This window comes from Psammomys obesus, unplaced genomic scaffold (assembly GCF_907164565.1).
Source record: "Psammomys obesus unplaced genomic scaffold, mPsaObe1.curated_primary_1811, whole genome shotgun sequence".
In the NCBI taxonomy this organism is placed as follows: Eukaryota; Metazoa; Chordata; class Mammalia; order Rodentia; family Muridae; genus Psammomys; species Psammomys obesus.
In genome coordinates, this window is record NW_026590405.1 from 6,975,835 (window position 1) to 7,001,132 (window position 25,298).

General features: G+C 54.2%; 3 protein-coding genes across 12 annotated transcripts; 1 reads left to right on the plus strand and 2 right to left on the minus strand.

The window, feature by feature from the left end:
• Window positions 1–1,757: 1,757 nt before the first annotated feature.
• Cuta (cutA divalent cation tolerance homolog) lies at window positions 1,758–3,292 on the plus strand. Of its 3 annotated transcripts, none has more exons than XM_055607144.1 (6): window positions 1,758–1,860; window positions 2,209–2,417; window positions 2,543–2,602; window positions 2,728–2,773; window positions 2,871–2,920; window positions 3,086–3,292. In XM_055607144.1, the coding sequence occupies exons 2-6, from the start codon at window positions 2,236–2,238 to the stop codon at window positions 3,210–3,212; spliced, it is 465 nt and encodes a 154-aa protein (XP_055463119.1). In that variant the 5' UTR covers window positions 1,758–1,860; window positions 2,209–2,235; the 3' UTR covers window positions 3,213–3,292. The 3 variants fall into 3 exon arrangements, with proteins under 3 accessions (XP_055463119.1, XP_055463118.1, XP_055463120.1); XM_055607143.1 differs by lacking the exon at window positions 1,758–1,860 and adding an exon at window positions 1,867–1,994; XM_055607145.1 differs by lacking the exon at window positions 1,758–1,860 and adding an exon at window positions 2,011–2,087.
• A 94-nt stretch (window positions 3,293–3,386) lies between these two features.
• Phf1 (PHD finger protein 1) lies at window positions 3,387–8,240 on the minus strand. 6 transcript variants are annotated; one of them, XM_055607138.1, is made up of 15 exons: window positions 7,827–8,240; window positions 7,005–7,182; window positions 6,846–6,927; window positions 6,665–6,760; window positions 6,186–6,286; window positions 5,948–6,096; window positions 5,701–5,796; window positions 5,526–5,594; window positions 5,314–5,437; window positions 5,165–5,232; window positions 4,967–5,071; window positions 4,655–4,844; window positions 4,478–4,572; window positions 4,164–4,241; window positions 3,387–4,003 (listed from the first exon to the last, which is right to left on the minus strand). In XM_055607138.1, the coding sequence occupies exons 2-15, from the start codon at window positions 7,158–7,160 to the stop codon at window positions 3,715–3,717; spliced, it is 1,698 nt and encodes a 565-aa protein (XP_055463113.1). In that variant the 5' UTR covers window positions 7,161–7,182; window positions 7,827–8,240; the 3' UTR covers window positions 3,387–3,714. The 6 variants fall into 6 exon arrangements, with proteins under 6 accessions (XP_055463113.1, XP_055463112.1, XP_055463114.1 ...); XM_055607137.1 differs by having other exon boundaries at window positions 4,164–4,244; window positions 7,827–8,239; XM_055607139.1 differs by lacking the exon at window positions 7,827–8,240 and having other exon boundaries at window positions 4,164–4,244; window positions 6,186–6,275; window positions 7,005–7,080.
• Window positions 8,241–9,052: 812 nt separating this feature from the next.
• Window positions 9,053–25,060, minus strand: Kifc1 (kinesin family member C1). 3 transcript variants are annotated; one of them, XM_055607284.1, is made up of 11 exons: window positions 25,034–25,060; window positions 18,552–18,689; window positions 18,352–18,451; window positions 17,840–17,893; window positions 17,295–17,345; window positions 16,756–17,150; window positions 15,265–16,044; window positions 14,243–14,533; window positions 14,086–14,159; window positions 13,698–13,773; window positions 9,053–9,296 (listed from the first exon to the last, which is right to left on the minus strand). In XM_055607284.1, exons 2-11 carry the CDS (start codon window positions 18,576–18,578, stop codon window positions 9,252–9,254), a joined length of 1,893 nt encoding a protein of 630 aa, XP_055463259.1. In that variant the 5' UTR covers window positions 18,579–18,689; window positions 25,034–25,060; the 3' UTR covers window positions 9,053–9,251. The 3 variants fall into 3 exon arrangements, with proteins under 3 accessions (XP_055463259.1, XP_055463258.1, XP_055463257.1); XM_055607283.1 differs by lacking the exon at window positions 25,034–25,060 and adding an exon at window positions 24,851–24,975; XM_055607282.1 differs by lacking the exons at window positions 17,295–17,345; window positions 25,034–25,060 and adding an exon at window positions 24,851–24,934.
• Between the last annotated feature and the right edge of the window lie 238 nt (window positions 25,061–25,298).

The following is a 25,298-nucleotide window of genomic DNA, read 5'->3' on the forward strand; positions in this document are numbered from 1 at the left end:
AGAGGAGGAGAGATGAGCGGAGAGGAGCAGAGAGGAGGAGAGAGGAGGAGGAGGAGGAGGAGAATAAGAGCCAACGGCAGCAGCGGCAGCAGAGAGCGAGGGGGGGCGGGGGAAGCGAGCGAGAGAGGAGAGAGCAGGAGGAGGAGGGAGAGATTCTGCAGCCCCCACCCCTACTCTCAGGGAGACCCGGAAAAAGAGAGAGCCTGAGACCCCTGACTCATACACATGAGAGGCAGCAGTCCTGAGGAAGCTGACCCCAGACCCTAAGACAGACCCCAGACCCAGAGAAAGATACCTCGCTACCGCGCCCCTCACTCTACTCTCAACAAATAATCTCACAGACCCAAATCTTGAAGGAAAGAGATCCTCTGATCTTAGAAAAAACAACAACAAAAAACACACCCCCTCCCAAAGGAGTCACAGATCAGAATCTGAGAATCCGGTCCCAACAAGGCTCTTCAGACCTATGTTAGTCTTACACCTCGGACCCTGGACTAGTGGCAGTTTTGGGGACCCAAAACGGAGACCTAGACTCAAAGATGAAACCAGTGAAAGAAAGAGCCCCATCTCAGAACTGGATCTTAGAACCTAGCCAGAGAAAACCTGGATCCCTATCTCAAAGAAACCGCAAACTTGAACGTGAGGGAAGAGACATTTAGCTGACCCAAAGATGAAGATGACCACACAGAGATCTGAAATTCATTACATCTGAAAGAGCTGAATCGGTGACCACTGGCCTCAATTCCCTAAGTCAGACCTTAGAGCCCAAATATTGGAACCCCCCCCCCCCCCCCCCCCCCAAGGATCCCCGACAGAGCTCGCCCCCAACTCAAGAGGGACCTAAGCATCAGCCTGGGCAAAGTGCAGCCACCCACGCCAGGGACCCCAGGCCTTGAAGGGGTGATACTTGGGTGGCAGAGCCTTCTTCCCTGCTGTCTGCCCGCTCACTGGGGCCCCTCTCCATTTTTGGGTCACTGGATGTGTTTGGGCCCTAGGGAGGTTATGTAGGGCAGGTCCCGGCTCCTAGGGGGACTGGATGAAGGTAAGGAGACCCAAGACTTGAGAGGGGGGCCAATCCTGGGGAGAAGAATCAGCAAGGGAGCAAAAACAGGGCCATCGCTCCGAACCCTAACCTGCAACGCTCATTTCTCCTTTCCTCTCCTTTGCCAGTCTGTCCTAAGCTTTGGGTTTTCGCTGCCTTCCGTCACCCGCTAGCCCATTTGCAGGTGTCACCCAGGCCTTTGGAAAGCCTCTCCTCACCCAGCCATGGCCGTGCCATGTCTGAGCCTGCCTGATCACTGCCCCCTACCCAGGGACAGCTGGCTTCTCAGCTCGGCGCTAACGCGAGGGCGGGGGGCACTGTCCCCCCGGAACTGTCATCTCAGCGCTCTCCCTTCCTCCCCGCCCGCCTCTCAGTGCGGGGAGGAGGGGGCTGTTACTAGGCGCACTCCGGGGCCCAGGACGACTCCCCGGCCCCAGCCTGACGCAGCGAGGGCGCGGGTCGCCAGGTCCCGCGTCACGTGGCCCGCGAGGCGGGCCGCCCATTGGCCTCCGCCCGCTGCTCCTGAGGCGGCGGCGCGTGAGAGGACGGGCCCCGTCACGTGACGGCGGGCCGCCGCAGCGGCGTTCCTCAGCCAGCAACCGGCCAGGGCTTCCGGGAGAGGGGCGGGGCCGCTCCGGCGCACGTCCTCAGCCCGGGCTGCCGATTGGCCGGAGGGCCCTTCGCCCCGCCCCTTTCGGGAGACGCGGCAATCCGGGCCACTGGAGGGCCGGGATTGGCCAGGTCCGAGCCTCTGGGGAGGCGGGGCTGCTCGTGTCACGTGGTGCGCACTGGCTTCTCGTCACGTGGCTGCTGCCCAGGTAAGAGGAGGCCGCTCTTGGGGCGCTCGGGGTCCTTCCTCCCTGGAAGGCGCGGCCTTCGACCTCGTCCCTTGTCCACCAGCGTGGGCTGCATGAGCTGGGGGCGGGTGCCCGGCGTCCTGCTCGGCGGAGGGGTGAGTCTGGCCCCGCCCCTTCCGGTCTCCGGGTCGCTCTCCGAGCTGCAGCACCCGGGCCAGGCGCCGTGTTCCAAGTTTTAAGTTTGAGGGGTATTCTCCTTCCGGGTGCGGGAAAGGCGGGGCGGAGGCTTGGTGTGTGCCCCAGAAGGCCCCCCGGGGTGCAGTCTTCTGGGGCAGTTGTGGGGACGCTGGATCCGCCCCCCGCTCTCAGGCCGCGCTGCTCCTGTCCGTTCTTTGGATGCCTGCGCTGCTGCCGGTGGCCTCCCGCCTTCTGCTGCTGCCCCGAGCCCTGCTGTCCATGGCCTCTGGAAGCCCTCCTTCCCAGCCCTCTCCGGCTTCGGGCTCCGCCTACGTCCCAGGATCAGTTTCTGCAGCCTTCGTCACTTGTCCCAACGAAAAAGTCGCCAAGGAGATCGCCAGGTGGGGGTCCTCGGCAGGATGACCTCCCAGGCGGAGTTGGGGCTAGAGGGAGGGCGCTGCCTCTGCGGGTGGCTCTGGAAGCCGCAGGCCGGCCGCGTCTGATGGTGCTGCCGCCTCACCCTCAGGGCAGTGGTAGAGAAGCGCCTGGCGGCCTGCGTCAACCTCATCCCGCAGATCACATCCATGTGAGTTGCCAGAGTTAGAAACTGAATCTAACTTTGAGGGGCTGGGTGCTTTTTTTTTTTTGGGGGGGGGGGAGTCTTTCTTTCCCAAGACTTTGTTCCCTTTTTTTTTCTTCTGACCTCTTCAGCTATGAATGGAAAGGAAAGATCGAGGAAGACAGTGAGGTGTTGATGGTGAGAAAACCCCCCTCCTGCCTGACTCCTTTGACAGTACTGGCCCTCACGTGACTTCAGTTCCAACCTTGGAATTGTGTCTGTCTTTGCCCTTTAGATGATTAAAACGCAAAGCTCCCTGGTACCCGCTCTGACAGATTTTGTTCGGTAAGAGCCTTGAGGTTTCCCTTTGGTGGCTGTGCTGGGGGATGAACCGGGGCCTTGAGCGTTCTAGGCAAGCGCTCAGCGCTGTGTGGTGGGAGTCCGGGGCTGGTGTCTTGAGGGGGCATGCCCTTGGGTGCCCGAATAACCACAGCCCCCTCGCTTCTGCAGGTCTGTGCACCCATACGAGGTTGCTGAGGTGATTGCGTTGCCCGTGGAGCAGGGAAATCCCCCGTACCTGCACTGGGTACATCAAGTCACAGAAACAGTCTCAGATTCTGGCAAAGCTCTGCCATGATGAGCCCTGTTCTCTGCTTGATGCCCTCTGCTTCCCAGGTGGTTATGGCTGAGCCCCCAATAAAGCCTCTCCTGTTGCTGCCTTTGCCTTTCCCTGTGTAACACGGATGTGGTTGGGGGAGATCAAGAGTACCTCTGGTTCTTCTGTCCATCTTTCAGAGTGACTCACGCCTACTAGGTTTGTTTGTTTCTCTTTATTACAGTCATACAGAGTCTGGAATTCTGGACGTCCCCACCCCCCAATCTCTATACCCAGGGGTTAAATAGTTTTAAAAAATATTTTAAAAGCTGTAACAAAATAACATCAAAGTAAATGAGAAGGATGAGGGGGGTCAGGAGTCTCAAAGGGGCAGAGAAGAGGTGCTCTTCCCTGCTCCCCTGGATTCCAGCCTGGGCAAGAGGGAGCATCCCTCCCTGTCCAGGTACATCCCAGCTGTAGGTGAGGTCAGAGGTCAGCGCGTGAAAGTGCCAGTGTGTGAATGGGGGTAAGCAGGAGTGGGCTGTCAGAAGATGCCCCCTCCCCCCCACTCAACTAGGTACTGCACAGAGCCGTCAGGCCGCACTCTCCGAGCAAGCACCCTCACAGGGTCCCCTCGGGACAGGTAGCCAACCCCACCTCGGACTCCCCCCCCATTCCCCGGAGACAAACTACGGCACAAGGGAGAAGAGGGAACTGAATGTCTAGACAGGCCAGGGCTCAGGGTTGGGACCGAGGAAGATGGGGTCGTCACTGAGTGGGGAGGACTTTTAGGGTTGTCTGTGGGGAAGCCAATGTGAAGTTCCAGGGGTGACCTGGAAGAGAGGAGACAGCAGTAAGGCCAGACAGGTCAGACGTGGGCAGCTCGTGCCTTTATCCAGCAGTTGAGAGAAGGGCTGCCATGAGTTTGGGGTGGTTCTGAGCTTAAGAGACTAAGGAGCCTGAGGGCACAGAAGGAAAGGAGAGAAGACTCACCTGTCTGGGGGTTCACTGTCCCCAGAGGTCCCTGCAGTGCTGGCAGAAGGGTGGAAGGAAGCGAACATCCGGATGGGGCTGCTGAGGTTGGGGAACAGGCAAGTCAGGACCCGAAGCAGGGAAACATGTCTTCCCTGCGAAGGGCAGAGTTCAAACACTCCCACAGTGCACCTGCACTCCCAGAACACTGGGCATCAGTTGGCGCTAGAAGTCTCTTTGGGACAACAATTGAAAAATAAAGGCGGAAAGGAAAAAGACTACAAGTGACAGTGTGCAGGATGGAAATAAGGGGTATATCTGGATGAGGAACTGACCTGGGCAGACAGCGGGCATCTGTGGGCCGGAAGTTGTAGCCGCTGCTGCCCTGGTAGCTCTGGTTAGGGCTGGGGGGTGGCGGAGACACTGAGGCCTGTAAGAAAAGGACTGAGATAGCCCTTGACCCTCTCCCACACCCCACCAGTTTGCCCGTGGGATTCCCCCTGCCCTTGTACCTGCAGCGCCCTCTGCAGACGAGCCCGCTCCCTCTGCTCCCGGGACCCATGCCGACTGTGCACTGGTGTGGGTGGCCCCCGTTCCTCCACTTTCCCCTTCTGCCTCCTCCTCAGGGGTTCTGGCTCCGACCTCCGTCGCTTCCCCAGGGGACGTGAGACCCCTCCCCCAGGGCCCTGCCCTGAAGGGAAGCTGTAAGAGGCCTCCTTATCCCCCCAGCTCCCTCCCAGGCACCCCAAGACCCCCCTGTTCCTGCACATGTACCCTCCAAACTGATCCCTGAACAAATTTCCCATCCCCCATGGACCAGTGACCTGGTGGGGGCTCCATCTCCAGTGAGAGGCTCCACAGGAGGAGGGGTCCGAGCATGGAGACCAAAAAGACATTTCCTCTTTTTAATCTCCCTCCCTGAGATGAAACTGGGACAAGGAGAGAATTGGCAGGTCAGTGTTGTAGCAATCGTCCCTTATCCAGACTTGTGCTGCATCCCGAGCCTCCCTCTTCTGACTCACCGGTCCTTGTGGCTGTTAAGAGCGGAAAGGAGCTTGGAAGAACGTTCTCCCTTGGGGGTGTCCGAAAGCTGAAGGAAGAGGGTCAATGGGTCAGGGAGCAGCCATTCCTCTCCTTGTCCCACCCTAGATCAGAGCTTTAGAACCCTTACCTCCCCCAGGAGCAGACTGTCCCAATTCTCAGAGGTGAAGGGGAGGATCTCTCTGTCAAAATCAAAGTACTTCTTCTTGCAGCAAACGCTGAGATGGTAGAGCACAAGATGGGCCACATCCACCCTGGGGAAGCATGAGGTGGTCAGCAGCACTGCCATGAATGGCAGGAGTCGTTTGGGTGAACCTGTGCGGAGGGTGCAGGCCGTCTCACCAGCGAAGCTGTAACCTCCGGACCTTCTCGGGGCCGCCCCGGCAAACACAGCACTCAAATTCATAGAACCTGCGCGTGGCCAAGACCAGAGAGCACACCATTCAACCCCACCGCTCTGTCAGGCTAGCAAATGAGGAGCCACTGCGGGAGGGCCGGAGAGCATGGCGGGCCTCACCTGTCCCCGTAGAGGAGGGGCTTGCTCAGACACTGGGTGCAGGCCTCATGGAACCACTGAAGGCAGCTCCTGCACTGCAGCATTTTCAGGTTCCACCTCAAGGAAGACAGCCTTCTTGAACACAGCCCACACCCGCATCCACCTCGCATCCCCACAGGGCTCCCCTCACCCTCTTCTCTTTCCCGGTTGTTTCTGGGCTCCAGCGCCACCGCCCCCATTGCATAACCTGCTTCCCCTCATCACTTACTCCCCAGGGCCTCCACAGTAACAGTAGCTCTGCTGTCTGTTGCTCAGATGTCCAGCATCCCAGTCCAGCCCCTTAAGTCCATAGGGCAGCGCGAGTTTCATGCCCAGCATGGCCCGGGCATAGGGACCCTTCTTCAGTGCGCCTCCCCTCTGCAGAGGAACAGATGGAAGCCTCAGAGAGGCCGGACAGGAGAGATGACGGGAGGCCGGCACAGGAAGAAGCAGAGAGGCGCCTTTACCTTCGTGGCGATGGCAAAGACACACTGGCGGCAGACCCAGGATGTGCTCTCTCCTTCCCCGGGGGCTGGGGCCCTGGGAACGTGGCAGTCCTGGTGATATGCTGGATAAGGACATGTTGAGAGTAGACCACTGTGTGCACACTGACGTGGTCATGGCAGCCTTCCCTTGTGCGCTTAAGTCCTGACCATGGTCCTACCGGGGGTGTGTATTAGCCTGACCTTCACGGGAGTGAACGGGCTTCCGGCAACTAGGGGCTTGCCCAAGGAAGCAAGCTTAGAAATCAGCGTATGTGAGCTACCCTCAACTTCGCACAGCTTATGTCACTTTCATTCTGCGGCTCCCTCTCCCTGTTCTGAGAGATGAGGTGACAGGGGAAAGCCTGGCCAGGACAGGAGACACAACCCATGTTGGAAGGAGGGGCTACTGGCACCGGAGGACCCAGGTCAAACTGCACCACGCAAGCACCCTGCCCGCTCACCGTGGCGACACTTCTCACAGCTGACCAGCCGGTTCCCAGGGACCACAGTCTCAGAGCGACAGACACAACAGAGGAGCTCCTCCCCGGGGAGGGCGGCTGTGAGGGAGCAGGGTATCAGAAGACCTACTTCGAGCCAGTGTCTCCCACCGGCTTCTGCTGTCCCAGGCCTGAAGGGTCTCACCTGGGCTGATGTCCTTCCACAGAACCAGAAACTGGGAGTCATCCTCAAACTGAACCAGACACACCTCCCGAGCACTGTCCACCTGGAATGGGTGAGCAAAGGTTACAGAAGGGGGCGGGAACCAGACAGCACAGTGGGGAGATGAGAGGCGGGCCTTACCTTCTTGATGGTGCCCAGGTACAGCAGCCCGTCAGTCCATCTGGCTAGCACATCTTGACCCTCCCAGAGTCGAGGTCTGGGGCCTGAGGTGGCAGCAGAAGCTGGGTCCCAAAGAGAGGGGGCACCCAGGCGGCTTAGCCGGGGGAGCTGCGCCATGGCATCCTGGGAGTGGGGGGCGCTAAATCGAAATAGGCGGAAGGGTTTATGGGCATTGAGAGCGCTTCCCTGCCTTCTTTGCCTACTTTTACGGTCACTGATAAAGGACCAGGCATCTCCAACCCCAGCCTCCCAGCCCTAAAGACATCTACAGAGGTGGGTCACCTGGTCAGCTTTTGGCCTCCACCTTCCCCCTACTGTCTCCCCAGCCTGGTTCTCCTGCACCCCAGCTCCCAGGGACCCCCTGGAAAGGATGCTTGCAGAACCACCACTCAGCTTCACCTTTCCCAGATGTCAGAGGTAGCCTAACTGAGGCGCTCGGTTGCCACAGATGTTTTGGGAGCCTTTTCTGGAGATGTTTCCCCGAGTAGAAACAGCTGCTTCCCCAGGCCGGTGTGTCTCATTTAGAACCACCGTCCTGGTGCCAGGTTATGTTAGGTCACCCTCAAATTTGGGGCTCCTTGCCCCGGGATTAGAGAACTTCCCTGAGTGCCCCAGGAGGGGGCGTGTCCCTGTCCAGGTCTCTACTCCCCTACACAAGTCTGACTTGGGACTTGATTGGCCCCAGCCCAGACCCTAAGCCGGGACCAGGAGGCTCTCCCACCTCTTCCTGCACGCCGACCCCCGGTTCCCTGCCCCCTCTCAGGGCCTCCTTCTTCTCCTTACCGGTGACAACTGGGACACCTGGGAGTCAGGCAGGAGCAGACCCAAGAGACCTGGGTGAGCCCCCGGTGCGGGAAGAGTGCGTGTGGGCGCTGAGGGGCGTGCAGGAGGAGGCCAGGGGGTCCCCGGGCCCAACCCCTCTGTCCTGGCGGCTCTGGAGCGTATGACGCAGCAGCCAAAGCAGCGGCAGCGGCAGGAGGAGTCGGCAGAGGGAGGGAGGAGAGTGGAGGGTGGGGAGCACCAGGAGGAGGAGAAGACGGAGGGGCGGGCAGGCAGCACCTCCCTCACCTCCGGCAGGCCCGGAGGGCGCTGCACGGTCGGGGGTGCCGCCGGCCGGGGAGGACCAAGAAATCCCTGCAGCCCCTTTTTCGGGTAGGAGGCTCGCTCTGAGGGCAGCAGGAAATAAACCTCTTGGCAGCTGGCCTGCAGGTCAGGGCCGGCCCCGCCCCATGCCACATCCGTTAGCTGTCCCGCCCCCGGGGCCACTCCAAACTCCGCCTCCGCAAACGGCACCGCCCTCCCCATTCACGCTTCCTGTCGTCCCGCCCTTCTGCGCACGCGTGGCCCCGCCTGCACGCTGCACCTGGGCGGACAGCCACTCCTCCCGCCGAAAGCACCGGAGTGGCTGTGCTTCCCCTGGGAGGGGAAGGAGGTCCAGGCTAGGAGCGAGGTGGTGACGCGCCCACCCCAGCCAATGGCACCAGGCGGCCGGGAACCGGGGTTCGAACCTCGTGAGCAGGGAAAGGAAGAGATTGCGGAGCGCCCCGGCACTCTCACACCAGACAAGGGCATTCCTGTCCCAGGCGGGGCCTGGGGCTTGGCCCCGGCAGCCCTAAGAAACGGGTGACAGGGGGCGCAGTGTGGGCAGCTACGACACAGTTCGCTGTGCTGAAAGAGAAGAGGCGTCAGGACAGCAGCATGTGCCCCGCCAAGTGAAAGCCAAAGCCTCGCTGTCAGAACGAACGGCTCTGCATGCTTACAGGTACTTAGAGTAACAAACCTGTAAGAGCGGTAATAAGATGGAGAAATGGCCCAGCGGGTAAGAGCGCTTTACTGCTTTTGCAGAAGACCAGGTTCTAGGACCCACATCCCAGCTCACAGCCATGCATAGTTTCGGCTCAGAGGACCTGAAGCTCTCTTTTGAATTAAAGGAGCACTGGACATATTCAGGCAAAACAACTCCACAAAACTAAAAAGTCTAAGATCAAGAAAACAATTTTTAACCGCACAGCAAATTTTATTTGATAGTTAGGCACATAATGTTTTTCACCCAATAAAAGCATCTCTCAGTCCCCACCCCTACTCCCCCCAAATACATAGACACCAAAACACAGAGATGAAGCTCGCTCCTTTGCACAGGGATCTTCACTTATTAGCCTGAGCAGTGCCAATAACAGAGATGAAGCACGCTCCTTTGCACAGGGACCTTCACTTCTTATTAGCCTGGGCCGTGCCGATAACACACTGGTTCACCTGTGGACCAACAGGGTTACACACACCATCAAAGTCTGCAGGCAACACGACAGCTTCCGCTCTGCCCCAGTGCCAGGGCTGCCCTCTGAATCCGCGAAGGGCGGGCTACGAAAGCAAGTTCAGCCTGGCCAGATGAAGGGATAAAGATGGTATGTCCACTAAGCCTGCAGGAGGCCGGAGTCTGAGGAGATGAAGTTCTGTAGTGCTGCCTAGTTTTTATGTCAGTGTGAAGAAGGGACTTCAGCTGAGAAGACGTGCCCTCAGATTGGCCTGTGGGCAGGCCACCGGGCCTTTTCACGAGGGATTGCTGCAGGTGGGACCAACACTCTGGTAGGCTGTGCCACCCCTGGGCTGGTGGTCCTGAGGTGTCTTAAGAAAGCGGGCTGAGCAAGACACGAGGAGCAACCCAGCAAAGCGCCCCGCCCCCATAAAAGCTTACAGGCACGTCTATAAGTTGCTCAGGAAGGGAACTCAATACTAAAACCAGTAAAGAATTCAGCACTGAGGCTGTGTTTAAAAGCACTTGCTCTTGCAGAGGCCCTAGGTTTGTTGCTAGAAGCTGTATCATGGCTCATAACCACCCACTAACTACAGTTCCAGAGAATCTAACCCTCTTCTAACCTCATACCAAAGACACATGCATTTAAGCAAAACACTCATTTATATAAAATACAACTTTTTTTTTCCCTCTGCTTTTTGAAACAGGGTTTTTCTGTGTAGCCCTGGCTATCCTGGAACTCACTCTGTAAACCAGGATAGCCTCAAATTCAAGAGGTTTACCTTTCTCTGCCTCCTTAGTGCTGGGATTAAGTCTCGTCTCGAAAAGCAAAACAAAGCCTAACCCTACCCTTTAACCCTAACCTGTAGACCAGGCTGGTGCTGAACTCAGAGATCTACCTGCCTCTACCTCCCAAGTGCTGGGATTAAAGGCGTGCGCCACCACCACCATGTCTAGCCACCCAGCTAAATATTAAAAAACAAACATACAAAACCCTAGCATATGGGGGCTGGAGAGATGGCTCAGAGATTAAGAGAACTGGCTATATTCCAAAGGACCTTGGATCCACACAGCAGCTCACAGCTGTAACTACAGTCCCAGCACCCTCTTCTGTCCTCCTTAGGCACCAGGCACGCGCAGTGCACAGAAATACAAGCACACAAAACACACAAAAGAATTATGCATCCACCTTTCCTCCAGTGTCTCCACCTGACCAATGCTCGTGTCCCTGTCATTTCATCTACTTCCCACTTTATGTGTCCTTGACAAATAGATGGTTTGTGGGAGCCTTGCGTTGAATAAATCTAGCTGGTGCGTCTTTCACTAGTTCAGGTGATCATTACCACATTTTAGCAATTACTTACTTTCAATGAAGATCCACAGCTTTAAAGCTTAACAGGCTACAGTGTATCATAAATATGACTCTTATACGCACACTTCATGCCTCTGCTTTACCAGTGCTCACGGACCTGTACCCGCAACACCATCTCTGAGGTGCGTTCTCACATGCTGGGGGAGAAGTCCTCATACAAGAATTACGATTAATGAATATTGATTAAAAATCAGCATTTTAAAGCCCTCTAATACAATGATGGATCTAGATGATTGCGGTTTTGTAAAATCCCTAGTTGAAAACCAAGGAGCCTGATGTGTGGCACAGCTCTAGTCCCAGCACTTGATAGGAAAGCAGGAGGACGAGTTCAAGGCTACCCTAGGCTACCTGAGTACCCATCTCAAACTAAAGAGATAATAGTGGCAGTGGTGGGTGTGGCTTAGTGGAAGAGCACTTGCTGAGCACACACAGGGTCTGGGGTGGATCTCTAACACCACCACAGAAACAAAAAAAAAAAAAAAAAAAAGGGAAAAAAGTTGGGTTGGAGGAATGGCTCAGAGGTTAAGAGCACTGGTCCTGAGTTCAATTCCCAGCAACCACATGGTAGCTCACAACCATCTATAATGAGATCTGCTGCCTTCTTCTGGCCTGCAAGTGTACATGCAGGCAGATGCTGCATAATAAATAAATAAATAAATAAATAAATAAATAAATAAATAAATAAATAAATAATTCTTAAAAAAAAGAAAAATAGTTACGCCAGTACACAATAAAGACAGAACTAGACAGTGGGAGCTTTCTGATGTCACAGAGGTATACCACTGCCCCATCTACTAAATAGGGCAAGAATTTGAACTACAAGTATAAATCTAACCAAATCAAATCTCTAAGTCTAACTAACCACCAAACAGCACAACTGAGGGGAAGAATAGGAACCAGCCAGAGTCTGAAGATAGCATATTAACAGGACAAGACATTCTACTTCCAATAAATACCACCTAAGTGAGGAGAGGCCCTGTTACACATTGAAGTAAACAAGTATTCCCCCAAACAAAACCATCCTCCTCCAAGTGAGACCAACACCCTTGCTAGGACTGAAACAAACCTAATCTATAAGAGACATTCCTGACACAGCTGGGAGAAGGTGAACTGGACATTAGAAGTTCATGACAGGCAAAGGGCACACTCCTGTAATCCCAGCACTTGACAGCTGGAGGCAGATCAGTTCAAGATCAGCCAGTGTTACTGACATGAGAAGCTGACCTAACTAACAGCCCTCCTGCCCCTACAGAGTACGGACATTAACATGTAAGACACTAGGCTGGGGCAGCAAAACAGCTCAACTAGTAGAGGTGTTTGCCACCAAATCTGACAACATGACAACCCAAGTTTGAGCTCTAGAGCCCACGTAGGAGAGCCAAATTCTACAAATCCTCTGACCTACACACAGACGTGATACATTTATTTTATATGTTTCATATGAGTATTTTGCCTGCACCTTAGTGCATTCCTGGTGCCTGCAGAGGGTGTAAAAGTCCCTGGAACTAGAGTTAGGGATGGTTGTGAGCCAACATGTGGGTGCTGGGACTAAACTCAAGTTCTCCGCAAGAACAGCCGGTGCTCTTAGCCTCTGAGCCATCTGTCCAAACTGCTCCCCCCTCCTTTTTTTTTTTTTTTTTTTTTTTTTTTTTTTGTGACCGGGTCTCTCTACACAGCTCTGGATATTCTAGAACTCACTTTGTAGACCAGGCTGGCCTCCAAATCAGAGATCTGCCTGCTTCTGCCTCCCAAATGCTGAGACAAAAGACGTAAGCTACCACTTATGACAAAAACCTGCTCATTATCTTTGAGAAATTAGGCTGGTCACACAGCCCATGCTTAATGTGACAAGGACCAAGTTCAAGCCTCAACACCAAAATAAAGATAGGTGAAAGACAGGCCATATAACTAAGAGAAGAAACCATCTTACTTTTCACTGAACTTGCCAGGCAGAGGGCAGACCCAGTCATGATCAGAGTCCAACTAAAGTCACAACTCAGTAAAGAGCTCTAGCCTCAGGAAAAGGGGAAATCAAGGGGAAATTACCCAGCAAGGCAGAGAGTAATGAAACTAAGGCCTGTCCAACCCTAGGGTGGATGAGGCCAGTGGTGCTGTCTAGCTAGCCCCTGATGAGATCTAGAGCGTGAATGTCTATTTGAGGTACTTCAAAAAGCTTACATCTCCTTTGTTCTGACAATTCCATTTTAAGGAGCAGTCCTCTAAATGGATAACTAGAAAATACACAAATGTGTCAACGTGGCCTTGTGTGTAATCAGAGCAAGGTGGGAACAATGCAATGGCCCAGCAGTTGGAACTGGTGAGCCATTTTGGTGGACCTAAAACTAATGCGGCAACTGGGGACATATGGGAGTGACCTGGGGACTGTTTTGAAGAGCAAAGTAAACAAGGGACAAGTTCATAAATACAGTGGAAAGGAATCAGACCATGGACATAGCTTGTTTTTGCAATATAGCCCTGACTATGTGGTTGTTTCTTCTAAAGACGTTAATTCAAAGGCCAGTAGTTCAAAATGGAATCAGGTAGGTATTACCCAAGAGGCCTGGTAAGTTTAAATCCTTTCTGGGTGAATGTGCCCTAGCCTAAAAAGCAGGACTCATGATGGAGATGCCTAGGAGGGGCCAAGAATCCTCCGAGTGTGGGCAGCTGTTGTGGCTTAAATGAGAATGGCCTCCATAGGCTCATAAATTTGAATACTTAGGACCCAGGTGGTGGAACTGTTTGGGGACGATTAGGAGGTGTGGCCTCGTCAGAGAAGCCTATAGGTGTTTGGGGGAGTGGGTGGGCTTTGAGGTTCCAAAAGCTCATGCCATTCCCAGTCTCTCTGCTTCATGGCTGCATCCCAAGATGTGAGCTCTCAGCTACTGCTCTAAGCCTGTGCCTGTCTCCTACCGCCCAATTTCACCTCCATGATGGCCATGGACTCTAACCCTCTGGAACTGTGAACTCCAAGTAAACTCTAAGTTCCTTGGTCACAAGAATAGAAACTATGACAGCAGGACAGCAACTGTACCTTGGAAGCAAAGCGCAGTGAATTCAGGGACTCAGAGACATTCTCTTCCAGAGGGGAAATGTTCACAAACATGAGCCTGTGGAAAGAGAAGGGCCTCAGTCAGCATCAGTGGTCTACACACATCAGAGGCTGCACATACATAGCTGTCTCTTCTTCCTCCTCACGTTAAGACTGTAGTTCCTGGGCCTGGAGAGATGGCTCAGTGGATAAGAGCACTATCTGCTCTTCTGAAGGACCTGGGGTCAATTCCCAGCACCCACAGGGCAGCTCACAACTGTCTCTAGCGCCAATTCATCCCAAGGAGTCTGATGCCTTTCCACTAATGCACATAAAATACAATTAATTATTTTAAAAAGAAGACTGTAGTTCCTACAGTCCCTCCACTCACATCTTGGCACTGCCACCCAGAGAGTTCTGCAGCAGGTAGGTAAGCTTGCTGTTCCGGTAAGGCACGTGGGACTCCTGGAGGGTAAGGGTGCAGGCAGTTAGGACAGGGCATTCTTCCCCACAGCCCATGCCTTTCCTGCCCAGGCATCCATTCCTACCTTATTGCTCAGAGCCATTATGACCAGCCCCAGCGTCGACAGACTGCTGTTAATGGCCTGTGTCTCCCGAAGACGGTCCCGCTCCCCAGGGCCCAGGGTGAGGCCAGGGTCCAGGCGCTCGCTCCCAGCCAGGTCGACCAGGTTGAGAGGAGCGCCACACTGCAGGCCGCGAGCAGCATGCTCTCCGGAAATCTGCAGCTGGAACACACTGTGGCTACGCGATGATCTCTCGTTCTGGGCAGTGCGGGCCACAGCCCGGTTCTGGTGGGCCAAATGGAGCAGAGTCTCCACCTAGGGCAGAGGCAATCAGAAGCTAGAAAGTGCTGATGATGTTGGCATTCAATGAATCTGTCTAGGCCATCTTTTAGCAAAACCAGAGGCTAGAAGAACAGTGTGTATACACATTTAGACACAACAGCCCAGACTGGATCTTAGCACATAAGCCTATAATCCCAGCTACTTGGGAGGCTGAAGCAGAACCGAAAGTTTAGGGACTCCCGGAGATACAAAGGGAGTTCTGGGCAACTTAGTGAGGCCATGTCTCAAAGTAAACAGGCCGGGTGTGGTGGTTTAGACCTATAATTCCAGCACTCAGGAGGCTGAGACAGGAGGATTGCCTTGAGTTCAAAGCCAGCCTGTGCTACAGTGCAATATTCTCAAAAAAGAATAAAAGGACAACCCAGGTGACCTCACTGCCTGAAGAGCTCCAGAGCAGGAGCGAGCTTCGAGTACCCCTGAGAGGCCTGAGATGGGACCAGCCAGGTGGCCTTCCTGGCGAGGGTGAACTAAGCCACGGAAGTAGCAGGAAATGGGTCCTGAGACACACCTGGGAGGAGATTAGTGACCTCCCACTGGGGTGCATCACACCTTCTACTCCTTGGCCTCATCACAGCAAACTTGCCTTGTAGCCTACCAGCTAAGTCTGAAGTGATGCCCACCCTCACAGCCCACCCTGCGCCCTTTGCTGTTTTGTTTGCACCATTCTGCCCACGCTTCTGGCTCCAGCCCCTACTTGTCCTCACCTCCTTCTCACAGGAAACAGGGACATAGCGTGCATTGGTGACAGTAAGCTCCTCACTTCCCGGGCCTGCCCGACGAATCTCGCACTCGCCCCCTTGTCCCTTCCGGGTCCCAGTGGCTAGCAGGTCTCGGACAGTCTCATTGTAGATCTCCACGTAACTCGCCACAAAACTGTATGTCCAGCCCTGGCCACTCATCTCCTGGGCCACAGAGAACAGATGCCGCAGGGCCCGAGGGATCAGCCCCTCCAACTGGGGGTCTCCCCCAGCCCCACCCTCCATAGTGAAGGTCTTGCCACTGCCTGTCTGTCCATAGGCAAAGATGCACACAGGGTAGCCGTCCAGCGCTGACTGGACAAGCATGGAGATCTCCTCAAACACTTCCTCCTGTTTGCTTCCCGGCGGGAATACCCGATCAAAGGAGAAATCATGGCGGGTAGTGGGTGCTGGTGCCCCAGTCAGGGTCGATCGCCGGTCATCCGACCGTGAGAGGCTAAGGCGGGTTGGGGGATCAGAAGGTCCAGCAGGGCCAGGGGGAAACAGGAGGAAGCCAGGGGATGGAGTGGGTTCCCCTGCGAGGACGGGGCGCACCCGGCAGAATACCCGGATGTTGCCCTTCAGTTCCTGCAGCTGGTTGTGCAGTCGACGGCGCTCCATCTCCAGCCCGTGGACCCGGTCTCCTTGCTCAGCCAGTAACGTCACCTGGGCTGCAGTCTTCTCCCGCAGGCAGAGCAGCTCTGCCTGGCTACTCGACAGATCTGCTTCCGAGGCCTGTAACCTCCTCTGCCCGCAACAGAGAACAGAAGGTGGGACGCAACCAAGAATTAGCAAGTTCTAGTGCCACAATGGGGTTGCTCTCTAGCCCCATGGACTTCACAGTCCGGTAAAGAAGAGGCAAGAAAATGGCTGTGTGGATCCCTCTGACTGTGGCGTGCACTCAGTGACTAAGCAGGAAGACCCAAGCTAAAATTCACAGCACCCATGTTAAAAAAAAAAAAAAAAAAGCTGGGCATGGCTCTGTGTGCCCGTAATCCCAGGGCTGGAGAGCAGAGCTAGAAGGACCCTGGACCTTGCTGGCTAGCCCAGGCAGAACAGGGAGCTTCAGCTCAGGGAATTCTCACCCCCTGCTGCCAGAAAAGAAAAAAGAGGGAAGGAAGCCTGGCCCTAGGATGAGGCGTGTGGAGGGAACTTCAGAAAGACGCTGTCCGGGGTGAACCGTGGTGAGGGTGGGTGTGCACACGGAGAGCGCCAGTGGGCGTAAGCCGTGCCGTCTAACCGGAGTGCACCGAGTTCCCAGGCGTGGAAGCGGGAGAAATGTGGGAGCTGTGAGCAGAGGCAGGAGGGCCAAGAGCAGGCACAGCCTGAGAAGCTGCTCAGAGGACTTGAGTGCACAGTCCGGCTGGAGAGGTGAGGCCTTCTGCGCCTTCAGCAGCCTTGAGGAGAGGCGTGAGCCGCTGCAGGGAGAAGCAGCCCTTGTGCACACCTGGCCCTTACCTCTTGCTCCTCCAGTCGGGCGCTCAGTGCCCTCCGCTCCTCCTGCAACTCCAGCCGTTCTTTCTGGAGCTCCTCAATCAGCCTTCCTGTGGTACTCAGCTGCTCCTCCAGCTCCAAGACACGGGCACTCAGAGTCTCCAGCTTCTGCTGGCCCTGCTCGGCCTGGGTGCGCACACTGGCCAGCTCCCCTTCCAGGGTGTTCCGCTCTGCCCCCAGGCCTGCGGCCTGCTCCTGGGCCTCTCTGAGTTGCTCCCGAAGGCCCTGGTTCTCCTGGTCCAGTGTCTGAGTCTTCTCCCGATAACGTTTCAGGTCTTCATTGAGGTCACACAACTGACCTTTTAAATCCCAGGCAGGGCGTTTGGCACGTTTCTTTATCACCATAGGAGCAGCTGATGCTAACATGGGCACAAAAGGGGCAAAGGTCAGGAGTCGTGTCCTTCTACCCTTCAGGCTAGCCAGGAAGACAGCACACGCGTTTCCTGGGCACTCCCCCACCTTCCCCTCCCCACCCTCTCACCCCAGGCCTATGTGTCACCTACGGGCAGGCTCTGGAGCAGGAACAGTGGGAGCTGGCTTCTGGTTCCTCAGCACTGGAGAATGAGAGTTAACATAGAACTCTGTGTTGAACATGCTAGGGACACACCTGTAATCCAGCACTAGGAGGCCAAGGCAGGAAAACTGCCAGTTCAAGGCCAACATGAGCTACAGTGAGTCTCAGAAGAAAACACAAACCCCACAAAGGCTGGGCTAGAGAGAGGGCTGAGCAGGTCAGAGCACTCGCTCCTCTCACAGAGGACTCAGGATCGGTTCCCATCACCCTCAGGAGACTCACAACCACCGTGACTCCAGCTCAGAAAACTCAATGCCTCCCTCTGTGCACATATATGCTCAGTTACACACACACACATACAGTAAAATAAAAAATAATGAAGTTTAAAAACTAACAAACTCAAGGGCTGTGCTGTACCTTAGTGTGGCATTGCCTACCACTGGATCCCCAAGACCACCCCCTACAGAAAAAAGACTTGTAGGATGGAGTTCGCCCGTCCCAAATCCCTGGCCGGGCCAGCATAAGCACTGTTACCTGTAGCGACTGTAGTGCAACCGCGAGGTCCTGTCTTCTTAGGGCCTTTCGAAGCTGTGCAAGGATGGGAGAGAGGGACAGGTACAGCATGCGCTCTCAGGCGGCATGTACTGACACATACTTTAAAGGGTCAGAAATAAGACAGCTCACTGTCCTTGACCTTTAAGTATCTGATCAGCTCCTGACGACCCTTCTGGGACCAGAAGTGACTCCCTATGCCCAAACTCAGCAAGTAAAACAAGCAAGCAGGCGGAGCTGTGCACGCGGAACGCTGCTGCCCGTCTGCGCCTGCTTCCTTGCCCATCTCTTCACTCCTCCACAGCTGCCCCTGGGGGAGCCAGACTTCCAAGAACAGAGGTGAGAAGCAAGACTCTAACCTCACCTCTGTGCCTTTGAATCTCAACCAAGTGAAAGGTTATCATCGACTCAAAAAATAGATAAAATTTGAAAGAAAAGAGTGAAAGAGCAGCGTGCCTCCACACCCCTGGTCCCAGCCCACCCCTAGAACCCACCTGCAGCGTGGGCCTGTGTCTGTGACACTGTGCTGAGGCGTGGTCCTCGGGGGCGGCCTGTGTCAACTCTGGTCACTGTACCCAGGCCTCGTATCCGTTTCTAGGGAGGGATAAGGATGGAGTTCCACAGTGACCTGTCCTTATCACACATACACCCCACCCCTTCCCTTCCCGTGCTCTCCTCTCCAAACATATCTCACCTTTGCAGGCTCCAAGGCATCCTCCATCTGGTCAGCACCCCTTTTGAGCTTGCTTCCTGGAAGGGGCAGTCGGGAGGAGGCCTTGACCAGGCTTGTCTTCAGCTCCAAGTTTCTCTTCACTTCCAACAAAGGGGGCCTCTGTTGGGAAAAGAGACTCTTAAGATATGACCAAGCCAGGAGGTTGTGGTGTACACTCTTAATCTCAGCAGCACTTGAGAGGCAAAGGCAAATGGATATCTGAGTTCAAGGTCAGCCTGAGTTCTAGGACAGCTGGCCCTACACAGAGAAACTTTGTCTCAAAAACACAAAACAACAACAACAAAAGACAGAACCAGAAGCCCACCAACTCCCCTTTTTGGAGCTCCCCTCAAGCTTAATTTTCAATATCGACTATCAGCAAGCATTAGCTGAGTATCCTGTGTGCCAAAAGTTGGCACTGTGTGCCAGATAAACAGCACAAATAGATGGAGAGCATGACAGAGGAGAGGGGAGTGCTTCTAGGGAAAAGCTAGAGGGAGGCTGTACTTCAGCTGTCTTTCAGCATTGAGTTCAAGCAAACAGAATCAGATATTCCTGGAAGACAAAAACTAGTACAGTACCGCTGCAAAGCCAATAGTCCTTGTAGTTAAAGCTCGGACCTTAAATAAAAGAGGAGGACTTTTGCTAGGAGGAGCAGGGTGTTTACAGAGCGCCGTCTTACATGCTTCCTCTCCATTATTAACTAATTCTGAAAATGGGGAGGGCAGACACCATGAGGTGAAATGCCTGTCTGGCCACATCTGTGGACCATGCACATGCAGTACCAGTGGAGGACAGGAAAAGGTAGCCAGAACCCCTAGACTGTGGCTGACCACCGTATCCTGGGGATCCAGTTCAGGTTCTCAAGCTTGGTAGCAAGTGCCCTAAGCTCTCACCAGCCCTTTTCAGTACTTTCAGAAGTCTTGAGGATAAGAGTTGGCTTCACAGCCAGGCATGGTGGTACACACCTTTAATCCCAGCACTTGGGAGGCATCGGCAAGTTGGAGGCCAGCCTGGTCTACAAAGAGAGTCCAGGACAGCCAAGGAAACCCAGAGAAACCCTCTCTTGAAAAGCCAAAAAAAAAAAAAAAAAAAAAGAGTTGGCTTCCTGAGTATGGCTCAGGGACAAGCTTCCCAGGAAAAAGGAAAGGGGTGCACACAACAAACAGGAGTGTCTTATTCAGATCACACAGCAGCAGAAAGGGGAGCGAGAACAGACGAGAGGGAAGCAATTGTGCTGGGTGGAGAGTGGTCTGACACTCAGGGAGGCGGCGCTCTGAGGTCTTCAAGGCGGGGAGGTAGGACTAGATCTGTTCTGAAGAGCTCATGTGGAACTCAGGAGACTGAGACGGCAGGATCACAAGTTTGAGGCTGGCCTGGCTGGGTTCTACGCACCTGAAAACAAATGCAGGTAGGAGAGAAGAGACAGGCGACGTTTGCAGACTGCATCGCTCATGCAGCAAGGACTTGGTGCACACAGCTTTGCAGCACACAAGGCATGTGCCAAGAGTGACGACGACCACCAAGTCCTCCCTGCTCAGAGCTTATCTTCCACGGCAACTGCCAAACTGCAGCTCTGCAGATGAACTAGGCTACAGGAACAGCCTGTGTTGTCAAGGATGTTAACACCTCTTATCACTGAGTGCCTGGGACGGAACTTAATGTGCTAGATCTAGTGGCTAGCTGCAAAGGCTGTGTGTTAGTGCCAGGGCCGCAATCTCTCGAAGCTCAGCGAGAGCTGTAGCTGGGACCCTGCTACAGTTCCGTTACCACGTCACAGGAGGGGCTGCTCTAGTTTAATGCTGTTAGACTCTTGGGGGACTGAGGAGATGTATTAGCTGGCCCACTTGCCAAAACCTATAGTCCCAGCCCAAACCCAAATTGCTTGCATCCTGGCCGACCCTGGGGCAGATGGGCAGCAAGTACACCCAGCAACCAAGCCCTGCAGCTGGCATCACAGCATTCGTCTGTGCCCTCTTCACACTCTGGGTACAAACGTGTCTTTGTGAGGACAGAATTCTTGATTTTAACAAAGAAGGGAGAAATCTGGTGATGCTGTAGTGCACACTAGAGAAAGGGCTTCTGGCTGCACATAAATTCTGGCCACCCCACGTGTCAGTGACACGGCCAGAACAGCTAGTAAGCTCACCCAGCAAGGAACTTCAACCAGGACAAAGTAGTAGGCTAAAACACTTAATGACAGTACAGGCTCATCAAGATGAAGTCCTGCTAGAATGGGTTTTGATAAGGTCAAAGTCTAAACCTCCTTAGTATTCATGTGCCCCTGCACATACTATGGGGGAGGGGGAGGTTTAAACAAGGTTTCTCTGTGTAGCCCTGGCTGTCCTGGAACTGACTGTAGAGCAGGCTGGCCTCGAACTCATGAAAATCCACCTGCCTCTGCGTCCTGAGTGCTGGGATTAAAGGCCTGCCCTACCATGTCCAGGCCCCTGCACAGAGTAGTACATGAAGCCTAACTAAGCTGGTTTTGGTCCAGCTTCTGAAAAAGAATCTATGTGAGGCATGATGGCAGATGCCTATAATTCCAGCTATTTAAGAGGGTGAGGTAGATTCCAAGTTCAAGGCTAGCCTAGGCAACTTAGCAAGGATGGGTTTAACTAAAATGGGGGGGGGGGCAAAGACTTGGGTATAGCCTATGTGAACACACATCAAGAGCCATTCATGCCCAAAATGAAAAATAGAGAGGTCGGCAAGCTCGTTCAGGAGGTAAAGGTGCGCACTGGCAAACCTATGCCTAAGTGTGACACTTAGCTTAGGCATTCCCAACTCTAGAAAGTTGTCCTCTGATCTCTCTAAGTATGAGCACATGCTCACATGTACACATGTACACACACACACACACACACACACACCAGTAAATAAACAGCTTTGTTTGCAAATCCTAACATTACAAGCTGATAGCTGCACTACTATCTGAACTGATGGCAGTGAACATAGACAGGCGTCTGCCACTCTCTCCAGCCTCCCTCAGCTACTGTGCACTTAGCTGACTTTCTGTGCAGAGGCATTGTTAAAAGAAGCTGCCCTGGCCAGCCGTCCTTGGCTACATGAAATTCCAGCTCAGCCTGGGCTGCGTGGATGGGCGGTGGCACCCCTGTAGCTTGAAAAGTAACCAGTCCCTTAACTGCCATGCATTTTCTAATGTTTGACTAGGCCCACAAGCCATGTGCGTCCTGCTTAGCTATTACCGAGGCAGAACATGTTTGTGGATGACAATGTGATATACAATGTTTAAGGGGGGAGGGCTCTCTGAGACAAGCTGGACCTGTGACAGGGGAGGCTCCTGAGAGGATAGGGGTGACTCCAGCTGAGACTCCTGGTCTCGGGAGTCACGGAAACTGAAGAGGCCACCTTCTAGCCAGTCAGGACTTCCAGTGCAAGGAGGGGAACACAACCCACCCACAAAACCTTTGACCTGGAGGGGACAAGCGCTCTACAAGACCAACAGAGTCAACTAACCTGGGCCCAGGGGAGCTTACAGAGACTGAAGCAGCAACCAAGAACCATGCATGGACCGGACCTAGGCCCCCTACACAGATGTATCTAATGGGCAGCTTGGTCTTCATGTGGGTTTCCTTGTAAGGGGAACAGGAATTTTCTCTGACAAGGACTCTGCTGAATGCTTTTCGATCACTTTCCCCTAGCGGGACTGCCTTGTCAGGCCACTAAGGAAGCGGATGTGCTCAGCCCTGATATGATTTGACGTCCTGGAGTGGGTTGGAGGGGGGACTCTTCTTTTCTGAGGGATACGGGAAGGGGGATAGGGAGACAAGGGAGGGGGCTAAGATCATATAAAGTGAATAAATAAGCTTGTATACAAAATGACGTTTTGGGGGCTGGAGAGATGGCTGAGCGGTTAAGAGCACTGTCTACTCTTCTAAAGGACCAGGGATCAATTCCCAGCGCCCACATGACAGCTCACAACTGTCTGTAACTCCTATTCCAAAGGATCCGACCCTCATATGGAGACAAAACAACAATGTAAAGAAAAAAAAAATGATGTTCTCTAACTTGGTTCTTATATGTTTTCCTGCATAGAAAAAGCCAGGAGTTGTGATCCCAACACTCTGGAGGCAGAAACAAACGGATCTCTTTGAGTTTGAGGCCAGTCTGATCTACACAGCCAGTTCTAGACTAGCCAGAGTAGCATGGTAAGAACCCTGTTTTACAAAAGGAAAAAAAAGACAACTTTATTGCTGATTACTTGAAAAGCACTACCTTTTGTGTCTGCTATTGACTTCTTATTATTATTATTGATTTATACACCAATGATTTATTCTGGACAACTCTAGCCAGTATAAATAGTACTTTTCTCCCTTCTACAAAGGTGGACACAATGAGCCCAGCTGTCATAAGCACCTAGCACTCAGTACAGCAGATCACCCCCAGAAGGGGGTGGGTCCTAAGGCCCCTCCCTGTGTGCGTCACAGCAGATCCCACCTCAGCCACTCGAACATCTCAACAGCATCAGTTTCTCACTATCATCCCAGTCAGTCCAACAGACCCTACAACTTCCTCCAACCTCAAGCATGCCTCTCTCGACACTCTTCTCTGGCGGCTACTGCCCTTTGTGCTGTAGTTTGTTCTTTTCAAGGGTTCTCAACCTGTGGATCAGGACCCCCACTTGGGGGCCAAATGCTGTTTTCACGTGGGTACAGTATCAGATATCCTGAATCAGGTATTTACAATTCATAACAGTAGCAAAATTACAGTTACGAAGCAGCAACCAAAGTAATTTTATGGTTGGGGGTCGCCACAACATGAGGAACTGTATTAAAGGGCATACATCGCAGCATTAGAAAGGTTGAGAGCCACTGATCTAGGGCATTCCCTGGGTTCAATTTAGCACCTAAACAAATTTCACTTCCACCATCCCACCAAAACTGCTTTCCTCAAACCCGGCAGTGGTGGCTGGCGCATGCCTTTGATCCCAGTGCTCTGGAGGCTGCGGCAGGTGGAGCTCTGGGTTCGAGGCCAGCCTGGTTTACAGTGCAAGTTCCAGAACAGCCAGGGCAACACAGAAAAACCAAACCAAACCAAAAGCAAAAACAAAGAAACCATGTAAACCCAGCTACCCTCAAACACAGTACCAGCTTCATGTTACTGGACCAACTAGACATTATTTCTTTTGGATTTGTTTGTTCTCTTCATTTTTTGAGACAGTGTATCACTGGCTTGAAACTCAAAACCCTTGTCTCTGCCTCTGCACAGCAGATTTTATGGGTTCATCTCAGCAGATGACTGAACCAGGGGTTTTGGATGCCCACTCAGCACTGTACCACCAAACTCCTCCTCCCAGTTTTTACTCACCGAGCCTTAACGGTACTCCTCCTCTTACTTTTTTCCTTCCCCTTGGACCTGCTCGAACCCTTTCTCAACAGTCCTTCACTGCCTTCCAACAGAGACAAAATTTTCTTTAGTTCTGCCTCCCCAGTGAATGTCAGCTCACTGGTGGCTGGGACTTCTGTCTCCTACATAAGTACAGCTGTGTAGGACTCTCAGAAGACGCTCTGTAAACACTGTGTGAACAGACCTGAGAAAACTTGTTCGCCTTTTCTTTTTTCTGAGAGCTGTCATGTGCAGCGCTCTCCTTTTTGGCCGTGAGTTTACCAGAAAGTCTCTTCAGGTTTGAATGCTGTCTGTGAGTCAATCCAAACTGAAATACCAGTAAAAAATGCAGGCCGGCCTTTCCTGGCACTAGAGGTCAGGTCATAACTGCCACACACATACACCTCAGCTGGTTGCGGGTGACGCAGGGCACCCATAAACTAGTTCACCGAGCAAAGAAAGGGACGAGAAAATACGGATTTTTTTTTAGATAGATTGGCCCCATTTCTCCTCTTCCTTCCTCCATCCAGATCCAGCAGCAAACAGACGCGAACACAAAAGGGCATCAACAGGGATGTGCCTTGGGGCAAGGGACAAAGCCTCTCAGAACCCTCGCTTCTCCCACACGACAATCTGAAAGAATTGAGGCGCACAGACATGTCTGAATGCGCTTGATAATTCGAAACGGGAGCTAAGCGCTAAGCGACACGCGGACCGTCGCGCCTGCACGACGGGGACGGCGGGCCAACGTCGCTGTGACCGTTTCGGGAGCCTCGCAGCCCGTCGCCCGCACTGGCCCGGCCGCCGGAGTGCAGCAGGTCGCGAGCCGGTGCAGCCTTCCCCTGCAGGCGGGCACGACCCCGACCCGTCCCGGCCGCGGCGGCTCGGGCCGTCCTCCCCTCGCGGCGGGAGGCCGCGCCCGCCGCACTCACCTGCGCCTGCACGTCCATCGCGGTCCGCACAGGACGGGACGCACAGGAAGCGGGCGGCGCGGCGGCGCCCCGGGCCCTGCGTCCTCCCTCGCGCCCCACAGACCGAGCGCCGGCGCGCCCGGGAGCCCAGCCACCCGCCACACCCGCCACTTTCGAATTTCAACCGCCGCGCTCCGGACGCACCGCTCCGTTCACAGAGGCCAATCCGCGCCGGCGCCACGGACGCGAGCCAATCACAGCGGCCTGCGCCCTCGGGGCCACGCCCTCCCGGCCGCGACAGTTTCCCGTCCCCAAAGGGCCGGACCACCAGACTCTCCTGGACTCCGGCCCCACTTCCGGATCCGCTTTTTCCTCCGCTCGCCCTCTCCCCCTCCTTTAGGCGGAGCTCGCTGCACTTCCGCTCGGTTTCCGGAGGCCTCTGGTTACGTCAGACATGCGCGTGTGCGGA